The sequence below is a fragment of the Schistocerca gregaria genome, chromosome 4 (assembly GCF_023897955.1).
Source record: "Schistocerca gregaria isolate iqSchGreg1 chromosome 4, iqSchGreg1.2, whole genome shotgun sequence".
NCBI classification, from domain to species: domain Eukaryota; kingdom Metazoa; phylum Arthropoda; class Insecta; order Orthoptera; family Acrididae; genus Schistocerca; species Schistocerca gregaria.
Genome location: NC_064923.1, coordinates 442,118,400 through 442,139,374, shown reverse-complemented (window position 1 = coordinate 442,139,374; position 20,975 = coordinate 442,118,400). Strand labels below are relative to the sequence as shown.

The 20,975-nt window shown below is 43.1% G+C and overlaps 1 protein-coding gene across 1 annotated transcript in view; it reads left to right on the top strand.

The window, feature by feature from the left end:
• LOC126267767 (E3 ubiquitin-protein ligase Zswim2-like) overlaps positions 1-20,975 on the top strand; it is a 101,392-nt gene that overhangs the window by 32,353 nt on the left and 48,064 nt on the right. The window contains exons 4-5 of the mRNA XM_049973071.1: positions 5,861-6,021; positions 18,415-18,543. Coding sequence (XP_049829028.1) covers positions 5,861-6,021; positions 18,415-18,543 — 290 coding nt within the window. The remainder of the gene's footprint in view (positions 1-5,860; positions 6,022-18,414; positions 18,544-20,975) is intronic.

Below are 20,975 nucleotides of genomic sequence, written 5' to 3'. Positions count from 1 at the left end.
ACAGACTTAGGATACATAATTTTTATAACAACAATGTACAGATTTTCTGTTCAAAACCAACTGCGAGAAAGGAAATGCTGTGTTGCGAAAATGTGCGATTTCGTTATCTTTCTCGAAGACAATTTTAACCACGATAGATTTATCTAAAAATTAATCAAATTTTTTCTCCAATATATATTCTTTCTGCTTATATATAATTTTAAGAATTTTAATCTAAAATTGTATGCACGACTATGCACTGTTTTATTTTCTTCCTTACAGAAAACCGGAAAGTTGTATTTATTGTTTATCGGCTTATGATCATAATATTACTACGGAATCTGAATCGCCCGAAGCTTTGTAATTGGACGCATTTGCATATTAAAGCACTCCGTCTTCAGGCCACAAGTGGCCCATCGGGACCATCCGACTGCCGTGTCATCCTCAGTTGAGGATGCGGACAGGAGGTGCATGTGGTCAGCACACCGCTCTCCCGGCCGTTATGATGGTTTTCTTTGACCAGTGCCAATACTATTCGGTCGAGTAGCTCATCATTTGGCATCACGAGACTGAGTGCACCCCGAAAAATGGGAACAGCACAGGGCGGCTGGATGGTCACCCATCCAAGTGCCGGCCACGCCCGACAGCGCTTAACTTCGGTGCTCTCACGGGAACCGGTGTATCCACTGCGGCAAGGCCGTTGCCATTTGCATATTAAAACTATGCGAATTACTGTCATTGAAGCTAGGCTACTATTCTCATAGATCCAGCAGCAGGAGAGATATTACGTGACTTCAATTGCCAATAAAAATAAACAAGATTCCAGTTCAGAGAGAGGGCGGAAGAGGAGATGGCAGAGAGGGGGGAGGAATGGACACAGAGAGGGGGAAGAAGGATGTGGACCGAAAGATGGGGGAAGGGAAAGTGGAGAGAGATAATGGAGGAGGAGAAGCACAGGCGATAGACAGACACAGGGTGAGGAGGAGATGGACAGAGAGAGGGGGAGAAGGAGATTAGGGTTATCTCCGATTCCCGTGCATATTTAGTAACTGAGAAGTATTGCTGGGTTCACTAGTATTTTATAAAAGATTATTAGTAAAGATTGGTTAAATTAAAACAAAGTACACATTAAATTCTTTCGATCTTCATGTATTTTACATTTCACGGAAATGCTTGCAGAACATGGACCTTTGTTTAAAAGTTTATGTATCCAGGCATCAAACACAGGTCTATTCCATGACAAGCGACCATTTTACCACAGAACCACACTGCCTATTGAAAAACCTACCTTACTTTAGGATATTAAAGGCTATCGGAAAACTCCACAGGTCGAGTTTATCGAGAATTTTTGAGAGTTTTTTTCGAACTGCTTTGGAATTTGATATTTGAGTTCTGAACTTTCCATACCATAAATATAAAAAAAATTACAAAATTCCGACTCCCATGTGGTCTCCTTGTTAGAACGTTTTCCGTTTCCACACTGCAACTGATTGTGCTGCTGTACGTACGATGGCTGTGATGATTGTTTTAAGCTCAGACCCCATTTAGAGGGACGCTGCACTGCAGCGTGCGATAAGTCGGAAATTTATGTCGGTCAGCGACGGTGTTCGGATGACCGAAGCGGTTAAGGTAACCTTTCGTAAGAAGCGGTAAATCCGGATTCGAGTCCGAGTCCGACACAAGTTTTCAACTTTCCCCATTGCACCACCACAATACCCGGTGCGGCTGGAAGTCACGAATTCCCACTCATCCCCACCCTTTCACTCTCCATTCTCTGTCTTATAAATTTATCAGAATGTTTGGTAACGATCAGACGCGCAGGTGAGGGAAGGGAGGGGTGCCACGGGACCCGTGCGCCTCCCCCCCCCCTCTCGAAATGATTGGGCTCATATTCACTCTTGGTTATGAATGAAAGTCAAGTGAAAAGAGTTTCAGGTGTAAAGGAGTTGAAAAATAGCAGACGAAGATTCACGAAAGTATATGAAGCTTCACCTTCTGTAAAGCAAGGTACATAGTGAACAGCTTCATAACATTACTAAATCTTTTTTCTGTAAAGATTTCCCTGTAGCTGGAAAAAGACCGGATTAGGGCAGATTTTGAGCTAATTAGCTTCCTTAGTCTCCAGGATCAGAGCCGTGCTTAGCCATACAGGAAAAAAAATTTGGGTTTAACATTGCTGCGTCTGAGCTATTTCAGAATAGAACAGATTCGACTGAAGGTTTGTATGTTTGTTCGAAAACTTCTGTAAAGTGAATAGACGCCTTTCGCGCAGAAAACAAATCCCTTAGATTAAGATGTTACACAGTGAGTTGTCAGAACTTTTTTCTAGACATCTTGAGTTGCAGCACTTTGTCTCGAAATTCATTGGAGATTTTGGAAATTTGAGGTAAAGTCTTATGGGACCAAACCGCTGAGGTCATCGGTCCCTAAGCTTACGCACTACTTAATCTAACTTAAACTAACTTGCGCTAAGGACGACACACACAGCCATGCCCGAGGGAGGACTCGAACCTCCGACGGGGGGAGCCGCGCGGACCGTGACAAGGCGCCTTAGACGGCGCGGCTCAAAATTCATTACTAGAGTCAACTTTTCAGATACACAGTCCACTATTCGCGCCTATAGAAGTGACCTCCCAAGTTCAGAAAGAATTGTAAAAAGTGAATTCGAGAGATGGAAGAAGAAACGGGAAAATGTTGACCAGAGTGACAAGCCGAAGAACGCAATCGAAACATTAGGGACGTGCTCGAAAGCTTCCTTCGCAAACACTCGAAACTGCTTCAACATCTGCTGCCCTTCCTGTATCAGCCTTCACTAGTGAGCGAAGTTTTAGCTGCCTGCGTAGATTGAAAACTTATCAACGGTCGACAGTGGAAGCGACAGTGGAAGAAAAGATATTGATGTGAATCGCGATGTTATAAGTGACATTTTAGCTCGATCCCCACGATTATTTGGCTTTCTTTTGTAACCTTTGTTACTTTCATAGAAATTTCGAGGTATTTGCATTTCTATTGCATTCTATGTGAGACTGATACCTCAGTAAGACTGATTTAAATTAAGTAAACATTTATCTAGTAGTTTTGCAGAAATTTGAGCTATTAGCACGTTAGTATCATTTAAGGCAAATGAAAACAGCAGATCAATTCTTGTAAAGGAGCGTCAAGGATGCCACAGAAAATTGTCGCTGGCTGACCACATATGTAAAATATGGGCGAACGAGTCATACTGTGAACAAATTAAGACCCTCTCCCAAAAATCTTGGTGAAAACATTGCACAAGACACAGAACTTTAAAACTTTAACCACGTTCGTTTGAGTATTTCCTAAAAGATGTGGCAGAACCGCCATCTCTTTTAGGAAATATTCAAACGAATGTGGTTTAAGTTTTTGATTTCTGTGTCTTGTCCAACGTTTTATTTTCTTATATAGCATTTTTCATCTTTTCCCGCTTTCTTTACGTGTATGCTTTTATTTTACTAAATTTGTTCACATTTGTTTCTTTTAATATGTGTCAGGGCGCTGATGACTTCCACGTTGAGCGCCCGTAAGCCCCAACACACACACACACACACACACACTTGTCCTCATGTCTGATCTATTAAACGGTTTAATCGAATCTGTATTTATACTGATGAGCCAAAACATTATGATCACCTGCTTAATGGCTAGTTTGTACGTCTTTGGAAGAAATACATCACCGATTCTACGTATCAGGGAACCGACAGTTTGCTGGGCAGGTATATGGCGTTAGATGTCTACGCACAGGTCATGTAATTCGCGTAAATAACAGGCCACTGATTTGTGTACGCGTTGATGGCGCGCGATAGTGACCCAGATGGGTTCCATAGGTCGCCGAGACATCAACGTGAGTTCACTGTAATGCCCCTCAAACCACTGTAGCATGATTATAGCTCCGAGACATACTGCTGAAAGATGACATCGCCGTCGGGCAAGACATCAAGCATTAAGGGATGCAGTTGGTTCGCAGCTGTCGGCGTCCCTTCGATTACTACAACAGGTTCCATGCAAGTGCAGGAGAATGTCTCCCGTATCATCATACTACTCCCACCAACCTGCGTCCTTGGCGCGCTGCACGGGCCGTCGTTCACGTCGATGAGGGCGTTTATGAAGATCATCTATCTAGTGTAGCAAAAATGTGATTCACTCGAAGAGCCAACACGTTTTGATGGGTCACGACCGAATCCCGATGGTCCCGTGTCCATTCCAATCGCAATTGACGATGTCGTTGGGTCAACATGTGAACACGTAGGCGTGGTTTGCCGCGGAGTTCCATGTTCAACAATGTTCGATGAACGGTGTACTCCGAAACACTTATGCGTCCACCAGCATTGTGTTCTTTCGACAGAGAAGCCACAGATCCCCATATATCCTCCTTTACAGAGAAGCCTCCGAACCCCATGTTATGTGAAGAGTCGTGACCGTCCAACTATTTAGCACCTGGTGATAGTTTCGCTGTCTTTCTACATCTAGATCTACATGATTACTCTGCAATTCACATTTAAGTGCTTGGCAGAGGGTTCATCGAACCACAATCATGCTATCTCTCTACCGTTCCACTCCTGAACAGCGCGCGGGAAAAATGAACGCCTAAACCTTTCTGTTCGAGCTCTGATTTCTCTTATTTTATTTTGATGGTCATTCCTACCTATGTAGGTTGGGCTCAACAAAATATTTTCGAATTCGGATGAGAAAGTTGGTGACTGAAATTTCGTAAATAGATCTCGCCGCGACGAAAAACGTCTTTGCTTTAATGACTTCCATCCCAACTCGTGTATCATATCTGACACACTCTCTCCCCTATCACGTGATAATACAGAACGAGCTGTCCTTTTTTGCACCCCCTCGATACCTCGATATCCTCCGTCAATCCCACCTGGTAAGGATCCCACACCGCGCAGCAATATTCTAACAGAGGACGAACGAGTGTAGTGTAAGCTGTCTCTTTAGTGGACTTGTTGCATCTTCTAATTGTCCTGCCAACGAAACGCAACCTTTGGCTCGCCTTCAGCACAATATTATCTATGTGGTCTTTCGAACTGAAGTTGTACTTAATTTTAACACTCAGGTACTTAGATGAATTGACAGCTTTGAGAATTGTAGTATTTATCGAGTAATCGAATTCCAAGTGATTTCTTTTGGAACTCATGTGGATCACCTCACACTTTTCATTATTTAGCGTCAATTGCAAGCTGCCACACCATACAGCAATCTTTTCTAAATCGCTTTCCAACTGATACTGGTCTTTGGATGGCCTTACTAGACGATAAATTACAGCATCATCTGCGAACAACCTAAGAGAACTGCTCAGATTGTCACCCAGGTCATTTACATAGATCAGGAACAGCAGAGGTCCCAGGACGCTTCTCTGGGGAACACCTGATATCACTTCAGTTTTACTCGATGATTTGCCGTCTGTTACTATGAACTGCGACCTTCCTGACAGGAAATCACTAATCCAACTGAGACGATACCCCACAGGCCCGCAGCTTGATTAGATGCTCACTACAGTAACACGTGAACGTTCGACCAGCTTCGCCGTTTTGCATATACTCGTTCTTAGGTTCTGCGTAATAGTAACCTGCCCTTTGTCAAAGTCGCTTATCTCAATGGATATCCCAATTTGTAGCCCATATCTTCGTTAGGGTGATGTCCCGTCCGTCTCTGTTCCGTTTACATACTTTTGTCACGGCGTCACGTGTCGGCAACGCCACAGCTTTGTAGTGATCATAAGGTCTTGGCTTGTCAGTGTATACTATAATATAAAAAAGTCACACTAGGTAAAATCCTCCTTTCAATTTGCCCCTCCCCCCCAGAAAATAGTCCTGTGCGCTGGCCTGGTAATGGTAGAGTGGTCTGTCTGCAGCGATGCAGCGGCACAGCCTGTGGCGTGCGCGCTGCCCGCCCGCGGTGGAGGACCGCCTGCGCCAGGTGGCCGAGGGCCGGCAGCGGCTGCTGCTCCTGCGAGAGCCGGGGCCCACCGCCTTCCTCGTGGCCGCGCCCGGCGTGCACAGGAAGCCCCACCAGGTACTCCTTTCTTTCATTGTTACTTACGTTCTCCATGTCTCTGTAGTCAAGTCTTAACAGGAGCTTGTGGAAAGGCACTCGGAGGTAGCCGGTTCCAATCCCTGTGGAGGATAATTTGATACTGGGAGTATTCGGCTAGGTAGGAAAGGAGAGGCGGTGGCTTGAAGTTCCTCTTATTTTTGTTGTGGTCTTCACTCCGAAGTTCGGTTTTGTGGGGCCCCCCACTCGAGTCTATCCTGTGCTAGTCTTTCTATCTCTGAATAACTACGTCCACTTCAACGTGCTTGCCGTATTCGAGCCATATCCAACTGCTACAATTTTTATTTACACTACTGGCCATTAAAATTGCTACACCAAGAAGAAATGCAGATGATAAACCGGTATTCATTGGACAAATATATTATACAAGAACTAACATGTGATTACATTTTCACGCAATTTGGGTGCATAGATCCTGAGAAATCAGGACCCAGAACAACCACTTCTGGCCGTAATAACGGCCTTGATACGCCTGGACGTTGAGAGCTTGGATGGCGTGTACAGGTTCAGTTGCCCATGCAGCTTCAACACGATACCACAGTTTATCAACAGTAGTTCGAGCCAGTTGCTCGGCCATCATTGACCAGACGTTTTCAACTGGTGAGAGATCTGAAGAATGTGCTGGCCAGGGCAGCAGTCGAACATTTTCTGTATCCAGAAAGGCCCGTACAGGACCTGCAACATGCGGTCGTGCATTATTCTGCTGAAATGTAGGGTTCCGCAGGGATCGAATGAAGGGTAGAGCCACGGGTCGTAACGCATCTGAAATGTAACGTCCACTGTTCAAAGTGCCGTCAATGCGAACAAGAGGTGACCGAGACGTGTAACCAATGGCACCCCATACCACCACGCAGGGTGATACGCCAGTATGGCGATGACGAATACACGCTTCCAATGTGCGTTCACCGCGATGTCACCAAAAACGGATGCGACCATCGTGATGCTGTAAACAGAACCTGAATTCATCCGAAAAAATGACATTTTGCCATTCGTGCACCCAGGTTCGTCGTTGAGTACACCATCGCAGGCGCTCCTGTTTGTGATGCAGCGCCAAGGGTAACAGCAGCCATGGTCTCCGACCTGATAGTCCATGCTGCTGCAAACGTCGTCGAACTGTTCGTGCAGATGGTTGTTGTCTTGCAAACGTCCCCACCTGTTGACTCAGGGATCGAGACGTGGCTGCACGATCCGTTACAGCCATGCGGATAAGATGCCTATCATCTCGACTGCTAGTGATACGAGGCCGTTGGGATCCAGCACAGCGTTTCATATGACCCTCCTGAACCCACTGATACAATATTCTGCTAACAGTAATTGGATCTCGACCAACGCTAGCAGCAATGTCGCAATACGATAATCCGCAATCGCGATAGGCTACAATCCGACCTTTATCAAGGTGGCTCCATAATGGTGCAGGCTGTGTTTTCATGGAATGGACTGGGTCCTCTGGTCCAACTGAATCGATCACTGGCTGGAAATGATTATATTCGGCTATTTGGAGACCATTTTTAGCCATTCATGGACCTCATGTTCCCGAACAACGATGGATTTTTTTCCTGATGACAATGCGCCATGTCACTGGGCCACCAATGTTCGCTATTGGTTCCAAGAACATTCTGGACAGTTCGAGTGAATGATTTGGCCACCCAGAACGCCGTGCATCAGTCCTAACGAACATTTATGGTACGTATTGAGAGGTCAATTGGTGCACATAATCCTGTACCGGCAACACTTACCCAACTGTCGACGGCTATTGACGCAGCATGCTTCAATATTTCTCCAAGGGTCTTCTGTAGACTTACTGAGTCCATACCACGTCGAGTTACTGCACTACGCCGGACAAAAGGAGGTCCGATACGATATTAGTAGGTATCCAGTGACTATTGTCACCTCATTGTATTAACAATGAAAGCAAAACACCAAAAATAATCAGCAGTTCCATCAGCAACTGGGAAAGACAGCTGTATGGTGGCGTCATACATGATGTCCTAAAAGCTCAGTGTCAAAATTGTACATACAGTAGAGGGTCCTATAGTGATTACTTAAAACTAAGGAGCTAATGGTCGGAAATAAGTATTTGGTTTTTTATTGGCCTGAACAACATGGCTTAACTATTCAAACGGACGACCGCCAGAAACACGCACGCATTACAACGATACGGAAATTATCTGGTCATATTTGAATGGGCACATTGTTTGTGATAACTGGTGTAATAGCTGCGTTGTCAGTGCTCTCTACACTATATTTTTCTTCGCGTAAATTTCACGGGCAAGTTGGTGTATACTTGTTCACGAATCTTTAACTCAATCTTCTGAAACTGTTGAGTTCGAACAGTTCTTTTTAGAGAACTTTAGCCAGCTTTCTACAGTACTTTGCACCTGAAGTATTCATTGTCGGCCATAAGTTGCTTATCTCAGCCTACTCACAAGAGAAGTACCCTGCTTGACCAACTAGAAGCGAATAAAAATGATTTTAAGGTACGGAAATATGTCTGTTCTACCACCCATCAAGGTTATTTTTCTCTAACACTCTGCATTTTGGTTGAATCAATGTTTGAGCCTTAATTAATTTAAATACCATAAAAGCCCAGGTCACAGAAGAAACAATGCTGTCTAACAGAGAATTACGACCGGCATGTTATCAATGCGGTACTATGTGGCAAAAACCCAGACATTTGGTTTAAACAATGTGTGAAACACATGTAGTAATTACAGTCGTATTTCCCAAAAATAGAAGCTGCTGTGCCATCGTACGCTCTTCCCTTTTGGATCGTCGAATTGAAAATGTGGAGTTTGAATGAAATTATTAAAATACAGCTGAACTGAAAATCATTGGCAGTATGATCCATGTGGCTTTTGACGTTGGACTACTGCCGTGCTGATTCACCCAGAATGATGAGGCCTGTCCAAATGTTGCTCTTCTCAAGTCTGGATCATTGTACTGAAACTCCACATTTGCATTTGTACGAGGTATAGAGGAAGAACGTGTGACAAACCAACTTCTATTTAGGGAAATATGGCTACTTTAGTGCTGCATGTGTGTACGTACAGGGTGGTCTATTGGTGTGAAACCACTGTTCTAAATGCCAGCAATCTGGAGCGCCGCCATCTTCGATGCAGCTCTTAATTTTCATATGGATAGGGGATCATGTGACACACAAATAAGGCCTGGCCAAGGTTTACACTTCCGGAACGCGCTCGCGCCCCGCGAACTCAGCTGTGTCTGCTCAGCGCTTCGGTTTCCCCCACCACTCTGCTCTTCTGAACAGGTGTGTGGATGAGATGGCTATATACCGAAGGCTACACGTGCGGGGAACTTACGAAGACGTGTTTGCAACACAGTGCAGCTACTTCTAAGAGGCGAATATTTCAGGATAATATTGCAGGCGAGGTTTTATCACATGTGTTTCTTTTCAACTTTTGTTTTTCTGCCAAAGCAATAACTTTTAATACTTGGTTGAATAAATACATTAGGTAGTTCTAACACGACGAGCAGAACTAGAAAAAGGCTTACAGACACTCAACATAAAGTTGTGATGTTTTTATGCATTTCGCTTTTAAAATATGTAATATATGTGGAACTATGGTTTGAGATACAAATGTGCCGAGTTACGCAGGCTAAAATTTGTTAAACCAAAATGATGGTGGGACTTTGCCAACTTAATAACAGAAAAAAATCTTCTCACACCTGTGCTCAATCAATCGATGAAATAACTTTAGCGGCTTCTCTGTGCAGTCGAGTATTTTCTGTTAGGGTCATATTTTATGAAAGTCTTGTAAATTCCTGTACTGGAAAAACATGTCGCTGAGCTTGCACGTCTGTGAGCTAAAGCTGGAAGTAATGACGTAAATTGGCAGCCAAAAGCGAGAGCGATCTGTTAAGCCAATCGAAATCCGTCTTTAATCGTGCAACGTCTTGGATTCTCTGTGAGAACTCAAATGAAACGTTTCAATGACAGAAACGTACTCAGCCACGTCTGGTCCACAAATGTGTGCATCGAGTTACGGGAAATGCTCCATATCATGAACTTAAAGTTGAATTTTACATAGCATTATTTCACTTTTTTTTAGTAGCCTCAATCTTGTCCTCCACATTTGTCAACAATGATTTCCTCTTGCATTAAGACACTTAAAGAATACAAATAATTGATGATGTCGACCAAAAAACATTTTATCACCACTATACTAATCGTTGATTCAGATTTTTTCCTAAAGCCCGCTTTCAATTTCAGTCAGCATTCATCGTCGTTCGTCAAAAGATAAATTCATCATATCGTTTTTACGGCTGGTGTAGTAATGACGTTTCAGTATGTTTTTCCGGCTCATAATAGTGCAATGACATATTAAGCTCTTGTCATGCCCCTTAAACGATCGGAAAGGGAGGCAATTCCTGTTCGGCATTGAAAGATGTGGCTTTCCACTTTTCCTTTTTAGGACAAGTATGTACGAGAGTAAGTCAATTATTATCCGCAATTAAGTTATATTTTTGTTTATTTTGGTAGTACTGTCGTTTTACGTTAATGACGCATGCTTTGTTTATTTGTTGTTATATCTTTGCAATTTTCAAGCTGCTAGGTTAATTTAGTTATCGGTGCCGTGCTATTAATCACGGCTGTTCAAATTCAAAAATGGTTCAAAAATGGCTCTCAGCACTATGGGACTTAACTTCTGAGGTCACCAGTCCCCTAGAACTTACAACTACTTAAACCTAACTAACCTGAGGACATCACACACATCCATGCCCGGGGCAGGAATCACGGCTGCTCCACTGTTTATTTGCACCAGAGAAGAGCAACGTTTAGTGATCCGTTATTTGTGGTCGTAATGCGAATCAGGGGCTGAAATTCATATAAGACTCTCGGTACAGTACGGGAACAGTGTTTTGCCACAACGGAGTGTCTAGGAATTGATTGAAAAATTCCGAAATGGTCGCACAAGTGTTACGCACGATGAAGGAGCCGGATGACCGTTTACCGCCACAAATGAGGAAACCAAAGAGCGTTCACGCGAAATGATTCTCTTAGACACACGATTAACTATTGACGAAGTGGCATATCGTCTGCAAATTAGTCACGGTTCTGCCTACGAAATCATCCACAACACACTTGGACTTCATAAAGTTTGTGCATGATGGGTCCCAAAACAACTCACACAGTTGCATAAAAAAACGCCCTTGGAATCTGTAAAAAACATTTGGGTCGCTACGGTAACGAAAGGGACCACTTCTTAGACAGGATCATTACTGGTGACGAAACCTGGATCCATCATTACGAGCCGGAGATTAAGCGGCAGAATATGAAATGGAAACATCCAAATTTGCCGTGCAAGAAAAAGTTGAAGACCCTACCGTCCTCAGGAAAACTGGTGCTTACGGTTTTTGGGACGCACAAGGTCCAGTACTGGAACACTATGGGGAAAGGCCCACAACAATGAAGTGTAACTTACAGTGTTACTACCAGGCTAAAGCCTGCAATTCGAAGCAAACGCGGATTGATGTGAAAAGGTGTTGTTGCACGACAATGCCCGTCCGCATACCGCTGTCCACACTGCTGAAACGCTGCAGAAACTCAAATTTGAAGTACTGGATCATCCTCCATGTAGTCCCACGATCTTGCCCCTTCAGACTATCACTTGTTTGGTCCACTCAAACAGGCATTAAGGGGCCGTCGATTTGCCTCGGACGAAGCGGTGAAAGAAGCGCTGCTTTTGTGGCTCGCAGCTCAACCGAGAACCTTCTTTCATGAGGGTATCAGGAAGATTGTACAACGGTGGACCAAGTGCGTTGAAATGCAAGGAGGCTATGTCGAAAAATGATGTTCTTGTAAGTTTCCTATTTGATTGCAATAAAATTTTATAACTACTTTACCGATACTAATTGACTTACCCTCGTAGACGCGGTAGTATTCCAAATGCAGAATGTACGTTGATTTAACGCCAGTAGTACTGTCAGCGAACTACTTGGCGTCTGAAAAATCGACTGCTTTGCTCTAGCGACACCCAGCTGCAGCCTTCATTTTCCTCTTCCTTCTCACCCCTCAACACTACTCTACCGGCCTCGGAGCGCTAGGCAGGAGCCCTGCCGGAGCGCTCGCACTCGTGAAACACTGTTTGGCCAGGCCTGCGTAAAACTGATAATTGTACGAAAGAAGTAATGGTGCCTTTCATTTAAATCTGATGATGTTAACATAAACAGAATACATTGAGATTGTTCTAATATCAAGGAAGGGCCGCACTCGTGTTATTGCGGAGGATTTCCACCGACACCACCCAGTCATACCACTCATTACTTGCAGTGCAGTAGTGAAACTTATTGCAAAATTCTATTAAACTGGCTCTCTCGCAGACGATCCAAAAGCTAGACGATCGAAGCAACATCGTCCAATGTTCTGCCGTATTTAAGTAAGAGTGCAGGGTGTCCTAAAAGCACAATGTCAGAATTGTGCATATGGTAGCGCAGTACACACAACACGTCGCAGCAAAATGGGGTCAGCCATACATCCATACATCAGTGATGAGAATTTTTGCCTCACGTGAATATTGAACCCATGTTGTTGTTGTGGTTGTCTTAAGTCCTGAGACTGGTTTGCTGCAGCTCTCCATGCTACTCTATCCTGTGCAAGCTTCTTCATCTCCCAGTACCTACTGCAACCTACATCCTTCTGAATCTACTTAGTGTACTCATCTCTCGGTCTCCCTCTACGATTTTTACCCTCCACGCTGGCCTCCAATGCTAAATTGGTGATCCCTTGATGCCTCAGAACATGTCCTACCAACCGGTTCCTTTTTCTTGTCAAGTTATGCCACAAACTCATCTTCCCCCCAATTATATTCAATACCTCCTTATTAGTTATGTGATCTACCCATCTAATCTTCAGCATTATTCTCTAGCACCACATTTCGACAGCTTCTATTCTCTTCTTGTCCAAACTGTTTATCGTCTATGTTTCACTTCCATACATGGATGGCTACACTCCATAAAAATACTTTCAGGAACGACTTCCTGACACTTAAATTTATACTCGATGTTAACAAATTTCTCTTCTTCAGAAACACTTTCCTTGCCATTGCCAGTCTACATTTTATATCCTCTCTACTTCGACCATCATCAGTTATTTTGCTCCCCAAATAGCAAAACTCCTTTACTACTCTAAGTGTCTCATTTCCTAATCTAATTCCCTCACCATCACCCGACTTAATTCGACTACATTCCATTATCCTCGTTTTGCTTCTGTTACTGTTCATCTTATATCCTCCTTTCAAGACACTGTCCAGTCCGCTTAACTGCTCTTCCAAGTCCTTTGCTGTCTCTGAAAGAATTACAATGTCATCGGCAAACCTCAAAGTTTTTGTTGATGGTGTTAGGACAGCAACCAGCCACAAATTTACTTTGAGTTCCTTTATTCAAAGGAAACCGTTACCGGTTTCGAATCGTTGTGATTCATCATCAGACCGTTTACACGCTTTCTTTCTGTGCAGAAAGAAAGCGTGTAAACCGTCTGATGATGAATGACAACGATTCGATTCCTTTGAATAAAGGAACTCAACGTAAATTCGTGGCTGGTTGCTGTCCTAACACCATCAACATTTGTCTTCAAAAACTGCCACGGTCTCCAACATGTCATCACATGACAAAATTGCTCAAAGTTTTTATTTCTTTTCCATGGGTTTCAATACCTACTCGGAATTTTTCTTCTGTTTCCTTTACTGCTTGCTCAATATACAGATTGAATAACATCGGGGAGAGGCTACAACCCTGTCTCACTCCCTTCCCAACCACTGCTTCCCTTTCATGCCCCTCCACTCTTATAACTGCCACCTGGTTTCTGTACAAATTGTAAATGGCCTTTCACTCCCTGTATTTTAGCCCTGCCACCTTTAGAATTTGAAAGAGAGTATTCCAGTCAACATTGTCAGAACCTTTCTCTAAGTCTACAAATGCTAGAAACGCAGGTTTGCCTTTTCTTAATCTTTCTTCTAAGATAAGTCGTAGAGTCAGTATTGCCTCACGTGTTCCAATATTTCTACGGAATCCAAACTGATCTTCCCCGAGGTCGCCTTCTGCCATACAAAAATCAAATCTCACCGAGAATGAAACAGACCGCCGGGTTCAGTTTGCGCAATGGGTGACGCGCAAGCTGGGCGAAAACTGTCGTTTCTCCTACGACGCATTGTTTGTGAATGAAGCTATTTTCTTTGTTAACGGAAAAATAAATAAACTGAATCACAGATGTCAACCCTCACTGTATGGATCCATCGAATGTAACTGGCACTTAGAAACAAATTGTTTGCTGTGGAATATAGAATTTTTCTTCATTCAGGGTGCAATAACAGCAGCCCGTAGCTTGTACTTGTTGGACCTAAAAATGCTGCCGTCATTGCTGCCTGAATACGGGACAATTACAACTACCTTTCAGCTCGATGCTTCCCCACCTCATTACGGCCTAGCTGTAAGGGCAGACCTGAACGTGCAATTTCCCAGGAGCTGAATATGTCATAGAGGTCTTATGGGGTGATTGCCACATTTCTGGGATTTAAGGCCATTAGAGTTTATGTTGTGGGGGCGTGTGAAGGCAATTGTGTGTGCCTCACCGAGCAGATTGCTGATGCTTGTGCTCGCATTCCGGTACACATGCTGGTTTAAGTCCTCGCGGAATGGGTGAAGCTGATAGCAACAACCTTAGAACGTCCTGGACAACACGATGAGAACATTATGTAGCCTTTATGTATTATGACTAGCATTTGCTTATTCTCCACACAATGCGACATAACATGAGAATAAATAGAGCTATGCTATTGTTTTTTTCCTGTAATTCTCTATCTGTTTCATATGTGACTTGAATTCTTTCTCCATTTCAAAATTACGAGTGGCGTCCAAGATGGCGCCTTCCAAAATGGCCACCTAACTGCTAACATAGACACACAAGTTCATCCACTCTGTCACCTCATATTACTTTATTTCATGTTTATCACCTATTTTGTTTTAGAAGGGTGCTTCTACTTGACTTCATGTTTATCATCTGTTTTGTGTTAGAAGGGTGATCCGACAACTGCAGACCACATTGTATGGTGCTACAAGCAGCTGTTTAGCTTACTACCAAATAATCTCTCATTTACGTTTCTTGTGAATTTGCTAATCATAATAAATTGTCTGATGCACGGTATTGTTGTCTCTTCAACTATCTGTGCTTCATTTGTCTTCACATACGTTAAGTTTCAAACATCGATTACACACAAGGGACAGAGGCCTATCCGTATTTTAACGTTATTTTTATTCAGTTTTAACTATCCTTGCCTGTCTACAAACCTGTACCAATCTTGTAAGGGAACACGTGTCTATTGAGACAACAAGTTTGATGTCAGGCATAGTGATTGCGCTGAAAAGTGGCGTGCGGGTGGATGCAGCAATGGAAAGTGTCGGCCAGCCATGCTGACTGAGGATCACAAGAGCCATAATAGTCCTTTGTGAATAAGTAGATGGAATGCGGCCCTAAGGGAGTTCCCGAAGAGTCGGTACCAGGCTCAGCCGTTGATCGTATGGGGGTGGGGAACCCAACGGTCTGGGTAGCTTTGTACACCCAAAAATCTACCAGAGTTCTCCATAAACTGAGCAAACGAATCACATCCCTGCATTTAAAATACGTATGTCATATTTAATGTAAAAGCTGCTTACTATAGAAATCCTTCCAGATGGAAAACCGACTCTTTGACTACATGTCCATAGGCAAACAGAGTTGGTCTCCCACCAAATCATCTATAAAGATTAACTACTTTTTCAAAGTCCCAGTTAACGTGAAATAACGTTAAACGCTGTAGTAGCGTGAAGGAAGGCTGTCCCAAACATCCTTTGGGCGAGCTGCTCAGCAGACGATATCACTCGCGAAAGCATTCCATCCTGGGCACTCGAGAGCAGTGGACAGACAAGGCTTCTTCCTCGACACTTGCGAGCTGGCGGGTCAGTACTGCACAACATTGGTGGGATCTGATGTGTCATTTACTTTGCTCCCGTGGCGTTGTTTTCTCCTATTCATATACATTTCTCGACTTAGCTATTTTTAGTGCAAGTAATGGTAGCGTAAGATACGCGGGTAATCCCAAAAGTAAGATCTCCTATTTTTTTTTATAAGTACAGAACTCTGTTTGTGTTGCAGTTGGTCGCATTGTTATGAAGAGTTTCACGCGCTGTGTGTAAACATGCGCACGCCGCGCTGAGGCGCTCAGTCTTGGCTTGCCAGCCGTTGAGAAAGGAGCTCACGTTGGATGTTACCGCCAAGTGCGAATTGCGCGCAGTTATTCAGTTTTTCAACGGATAGGGCACTGCGACGATTGAAATCCATCGCCAATTGACGAAAGTGTATGGTACATATGGCTTACGCAAAGTTATTCAAAATTTTGTTTTACATGGTGCATGACAGTTATAATAATATTTAACACACAGTGTGCAGGGTGTTGGTTGTATCTGTTTTGCCACAGACCACAGATGTAAAGGTAAAGGTCGGAGCCAATTGTGTTTTGGTAGTATAAAGCAGAGATCGGTCCGCTGGTTTCTGTAGGTTACGGAATCCACACGCACAATCACAATACACCAAACTCATTTTAAAGTCCTAATGCATACATATTATCCATCGCAATCTGTAAATTTTGAACACCCTGTACAGGAACTGTAATTAGACGCTAGAATTATTCCTGGAATTTTCTGTCACTGCCGTTACAAATACCTGAACTGAACATTGCGTTAATCCATTTCTATTTTTGTAATTTACTCGCTCTGCCCAGTTTATATTGGCAGCTTTCTGAAATCGTTTCGTTCATGCTCGAGGGGGGACTTACATGAAATTCCAGTTTGTTTTTTATTTATTAGTAGAGCTCTTGGGTAGTAAGTTCACAAAGTTCGAATGATGAAATCGCATCCTAAGTGCCTGAAAAGTAATGAAATGTGTGACGATACCTTTCTGCAAAGTCCACTTTTTGAAGCAACACTACAATAACAGCGCGGCCAACAACGAACAGAAAAGATTTGCACCGTATACATCTAGAAGGCTTTGATATGTACTCTTTGGTTTTTATAGATCGCGTGTGACTCTCTTCAGTTGGAAGATGGAGGAAGGGAATTAGTGGACTTAACCAACTTACTAAGAAGATGATAGACACTCTTTAAGTGTATTATGGCAAGACTATCAGACAGATCCTACTCAGCATAAGTGACATGAAAATCGCAGTTTGGGCTTCATATTTCGACATGACGACTGATGAAAATCCCATTCATGATCTCTATGGCCCGTTAGCCGGTATAAGTATCTACAGGCTCAGAGGAACAACAACGTCAATATTTACATGGAGAGGCTTCTAAATTGTGTCCTGGATACTGTCAAGCCTACTAACAGCTTTCTGGCTGATCCTGAACTTTTAAAAAAGTGTGTTCGTAGCAAAATTAACTCATGTGGAAACGATGCCCTAAAACCACAATTTGATCTGCTGCAGTTGTCAGAATTGCGATTTGGGATGCAGTTCTTGTATTTAATAAACGAAACATAGGTAAGATGAAAGTACTAAAAAAAACAGGCTTTAAGATAAGAAATGTCACTCAATATATCTTGAGAAAAATAGATTTACAGCGCCTCTCTGCAGCTGAAAATTCAGTTGAAGACCTGGTAAAGGAAGAAAGGCAGAAAGGAAGAAATCAGAAAGAAGCTTTGAAGGGAAAGAGGACCCTGAAGGAAATATGGGGCCTTCTGAAGAGGTGACGTGAGAATAAAAGCTAGATTTAAATTTAAATTGCATTTCCTGAAAATTATATTTTGTAAGGTTTTTGTGCCTTTCCCCCAGAATCTATGAAGGCTATAATTATCAATTTTGTACACTTATTTCTATAAACCCAATAAATGTTGTCTCATGAGTAAATTTTGAAGTTTTGTGATTAACTGAGATATGGGGCAATGTGCACGTAATTTTGCATGCATTTTATATGATACCTACAGAATTATAATTAAAACATTATTATAATTGTCTTTTTCAATATATTAAAAAACCTAAGGAGAGAAGCTTACTATTACCAAAGAGATTAAACAGAGAAAATTTTGTAGAAATCTCTTGAGTAGCTTCTAAGAAAAACGCCCATACATTATTTTTTGAAAATAAAATTTTTAAATTCCATAAAAAAGTTAAATATATGTAATCAAAGGAACTCTACAGAAAATGTGTTAATTTCATGTACAGCATGGTATAAATTTTCATTTTCATATCTTCAAAAGTGTGCGTCTTTTAAGTAGTACGTGTTTTTCATGGACGTCCCCTGTCAACAACAGCCGCGTGATCGACAGATGAGAGAGGAGTAACTAGCGGGATGTTGCGCTGGCAGGTGCTGCTGAATAACCCGCACACGTGCTCGTGCCCCGTGTTCCGGCGGGAGCGTGACCTGTGCGTGCACATCTGCTGGGCCCTCGTACGGAAACTCGGCCTGCCGCACAACGACCAGCGCTGCTTCCAGGTGAGGTATGTCGCGCTTCACACCCATCTACTGCTGTGTTCTTCTGCAATCGTTTCCCTCACTTCTTTAATTCGTAGGAAGAAGTAAACACAGGCGTTTGATTGGCGACTCCGTGCAGTATTATGTGCACCACGACCAGATAATTTATATACTTGGAAGGAGAAACGGCATTGGTCGTATTTTTTTGTTTTATTATCCACAAAACCGATTTTCGGTCACTTAGTGACCACCCTCAGTGCTGTAATATACAATTTAAATTGGTAGGCACTGGTATCAACACGCTTAGAGCGAGCGAGCGAGCGACTCTTAACCTAAGGGACATCCTAAGTGCCCTGTGGTTTCACAGGCTAAACCCAATTGTTATTCCTGTTTATCCTAATTGTATTTGTGTCTCTGATGGCCTAACGTGTTGTGTGTGTCCTATGTGTCACATGAGTGTTGTGTGCGTGTGTAGTGTGTCTGATTTTGCTCCAACAGTGGTCGTGAGTGTTTCCACTGGCGATTACTGCCGAAGCATGTCGGGCCATCGTGTGGTCCCCCTCCTGTGCTCCTGGGTACCCAGGTTTGCTATTAACCTGTTGTCTGACTGGGACGACAGTTCATAGAACTGCCGCGCCAGCAGTTTGAAGCGATCCCTAATCATGGGGATCCCTGTGACGTCATGCAGGTCCCTGGTGGGGAAGTCCCGCGGGAGGTGCATGGCAAGGCGCAGGACCTTACCTTGTAGGCCCTGTAACCGCTTGATATGGCAGTCGGCGGCATTTCCCCACACTACGGCCGCGTATTCCAGCACTGGCCTGATCAGTGCTAGATATAGCGTAATGCCGCAGTGTGTGGGAAGCGTGGACTGTGGATTTAGTACAGGGTAGAGTTCGCGTAAGCGTCCTAAGACTCTGCCCCTAACCTCTGTGACATGTGGTCCCCATGTGAGGTGCCGGTCTAAAGTCACGCCCAGATACTTAACAGTGCGAGACCATGGGATGGGGCCTCCCATGATCTGCACTGGTTGAAGATCCCTTGGTATCCGGCGACGTGTAATAATAATTGCCTGCCTTTTTGTGGCGTTAAATTTCAGGCGCCATTTTGTTGCCCAAGCTCCCAATACGTCGCACGCCTCTTGTAGGCGACGACGAAGGATATTAACCTTGAGGCATCGTGCGTAGAGGGCGGTGTCGTCCGCATATAGTGCTAGCGACACTCTCTGCGTCCTAGGTACATCTGACGTGTACAGGGTGTACAACAGGGGGCCAAGGACGGATCCCTGTGGTACTCCCGCACGAACAGGCCTATTAGTGGATACTCCGTCACCGGCGCGGACACTAAAAGTGCGATTTTGCAGGCGATCACATCAACTCAGGCAATGGTGTCAACAAGCTTAGAGCGATCACATGAGTTCATGTGATGACTCTAAGCTTGTTGATACCAGTGCCTACCAATTTAAATTGTATATTACAGCACTGAGGATGGTCGCTAAGTGACCGAAAATCGATTTTGCGGATAATAAAACAAAAAAAAAAAAACAAAAACGACCAGTGCTGTTTCTCCTTCCAAGTATAGGCGTTTAACACTGTGATGCATTATGATTTACTGATTTTTCCAGTTTTTTTATTTTTATTTATGAATTTGGCCAGTTATGGACCGCATACAACTTAAGACATAGTGTTTCTTTTTATTTCGTTCTTTCCGGTACTTCTTCATTTTCTCGCCAACTGCTCGTCTCTGCTCATCTGTCCACACTCTTTTGGGTCCAGGTTTTGGCTCATCTTCTTAATAGTTTGCGTTTTCTATCAGTAGCCTGAAGTGATTCCTGTCACTTATTATTTCTTTTGTACCTTCTATTTTACTGGCATCTTTCTTTAATGCTTCTATCCATCCTACAGTTTTTTTTAGCTCACTAACGTAATTAAAAATTTTCTTTGTAATCCGTGTTTCTTCCATTCTTTTTAAATGTCCATAAAATTTTAGCCGTCTCTCCCTCATTGTATCTGTGATCTTTTCTTTATTTTTGTATACGTCTTCATTTCTCCTTTTAATCCACCTATTTTCCTTTTCTCAGCACCTAGAATTTTTCCCTCTCTTTTTCTAGTTCACTTAATTCGCCTTTCTTATTCAGTGTTAGGCACTCTGATCCATACGTTGCTTGTGTCCTAATAACTGAATTATAATGCCTAATATGCACTTGTATGGATTTGTTATTTTAGTAGTTTTGTGTTAATTTATATTCAAATTCTAACTTTTTTATTCTATTATTATTTGTTGTGTTATCCAGTCCGTTGGCTTGGATCCACTCACCCAGGTATATGAATCTATCAACTCTTTTAATTTTTCCATCCTTCGTTTTCATAAACTTTTCTATATTATGTTTCTGTTCTATATACCCGGTTTTTTCATAGGATATTTTAGGCCAGTCTTTTCAGCAATCTCGCGTAACA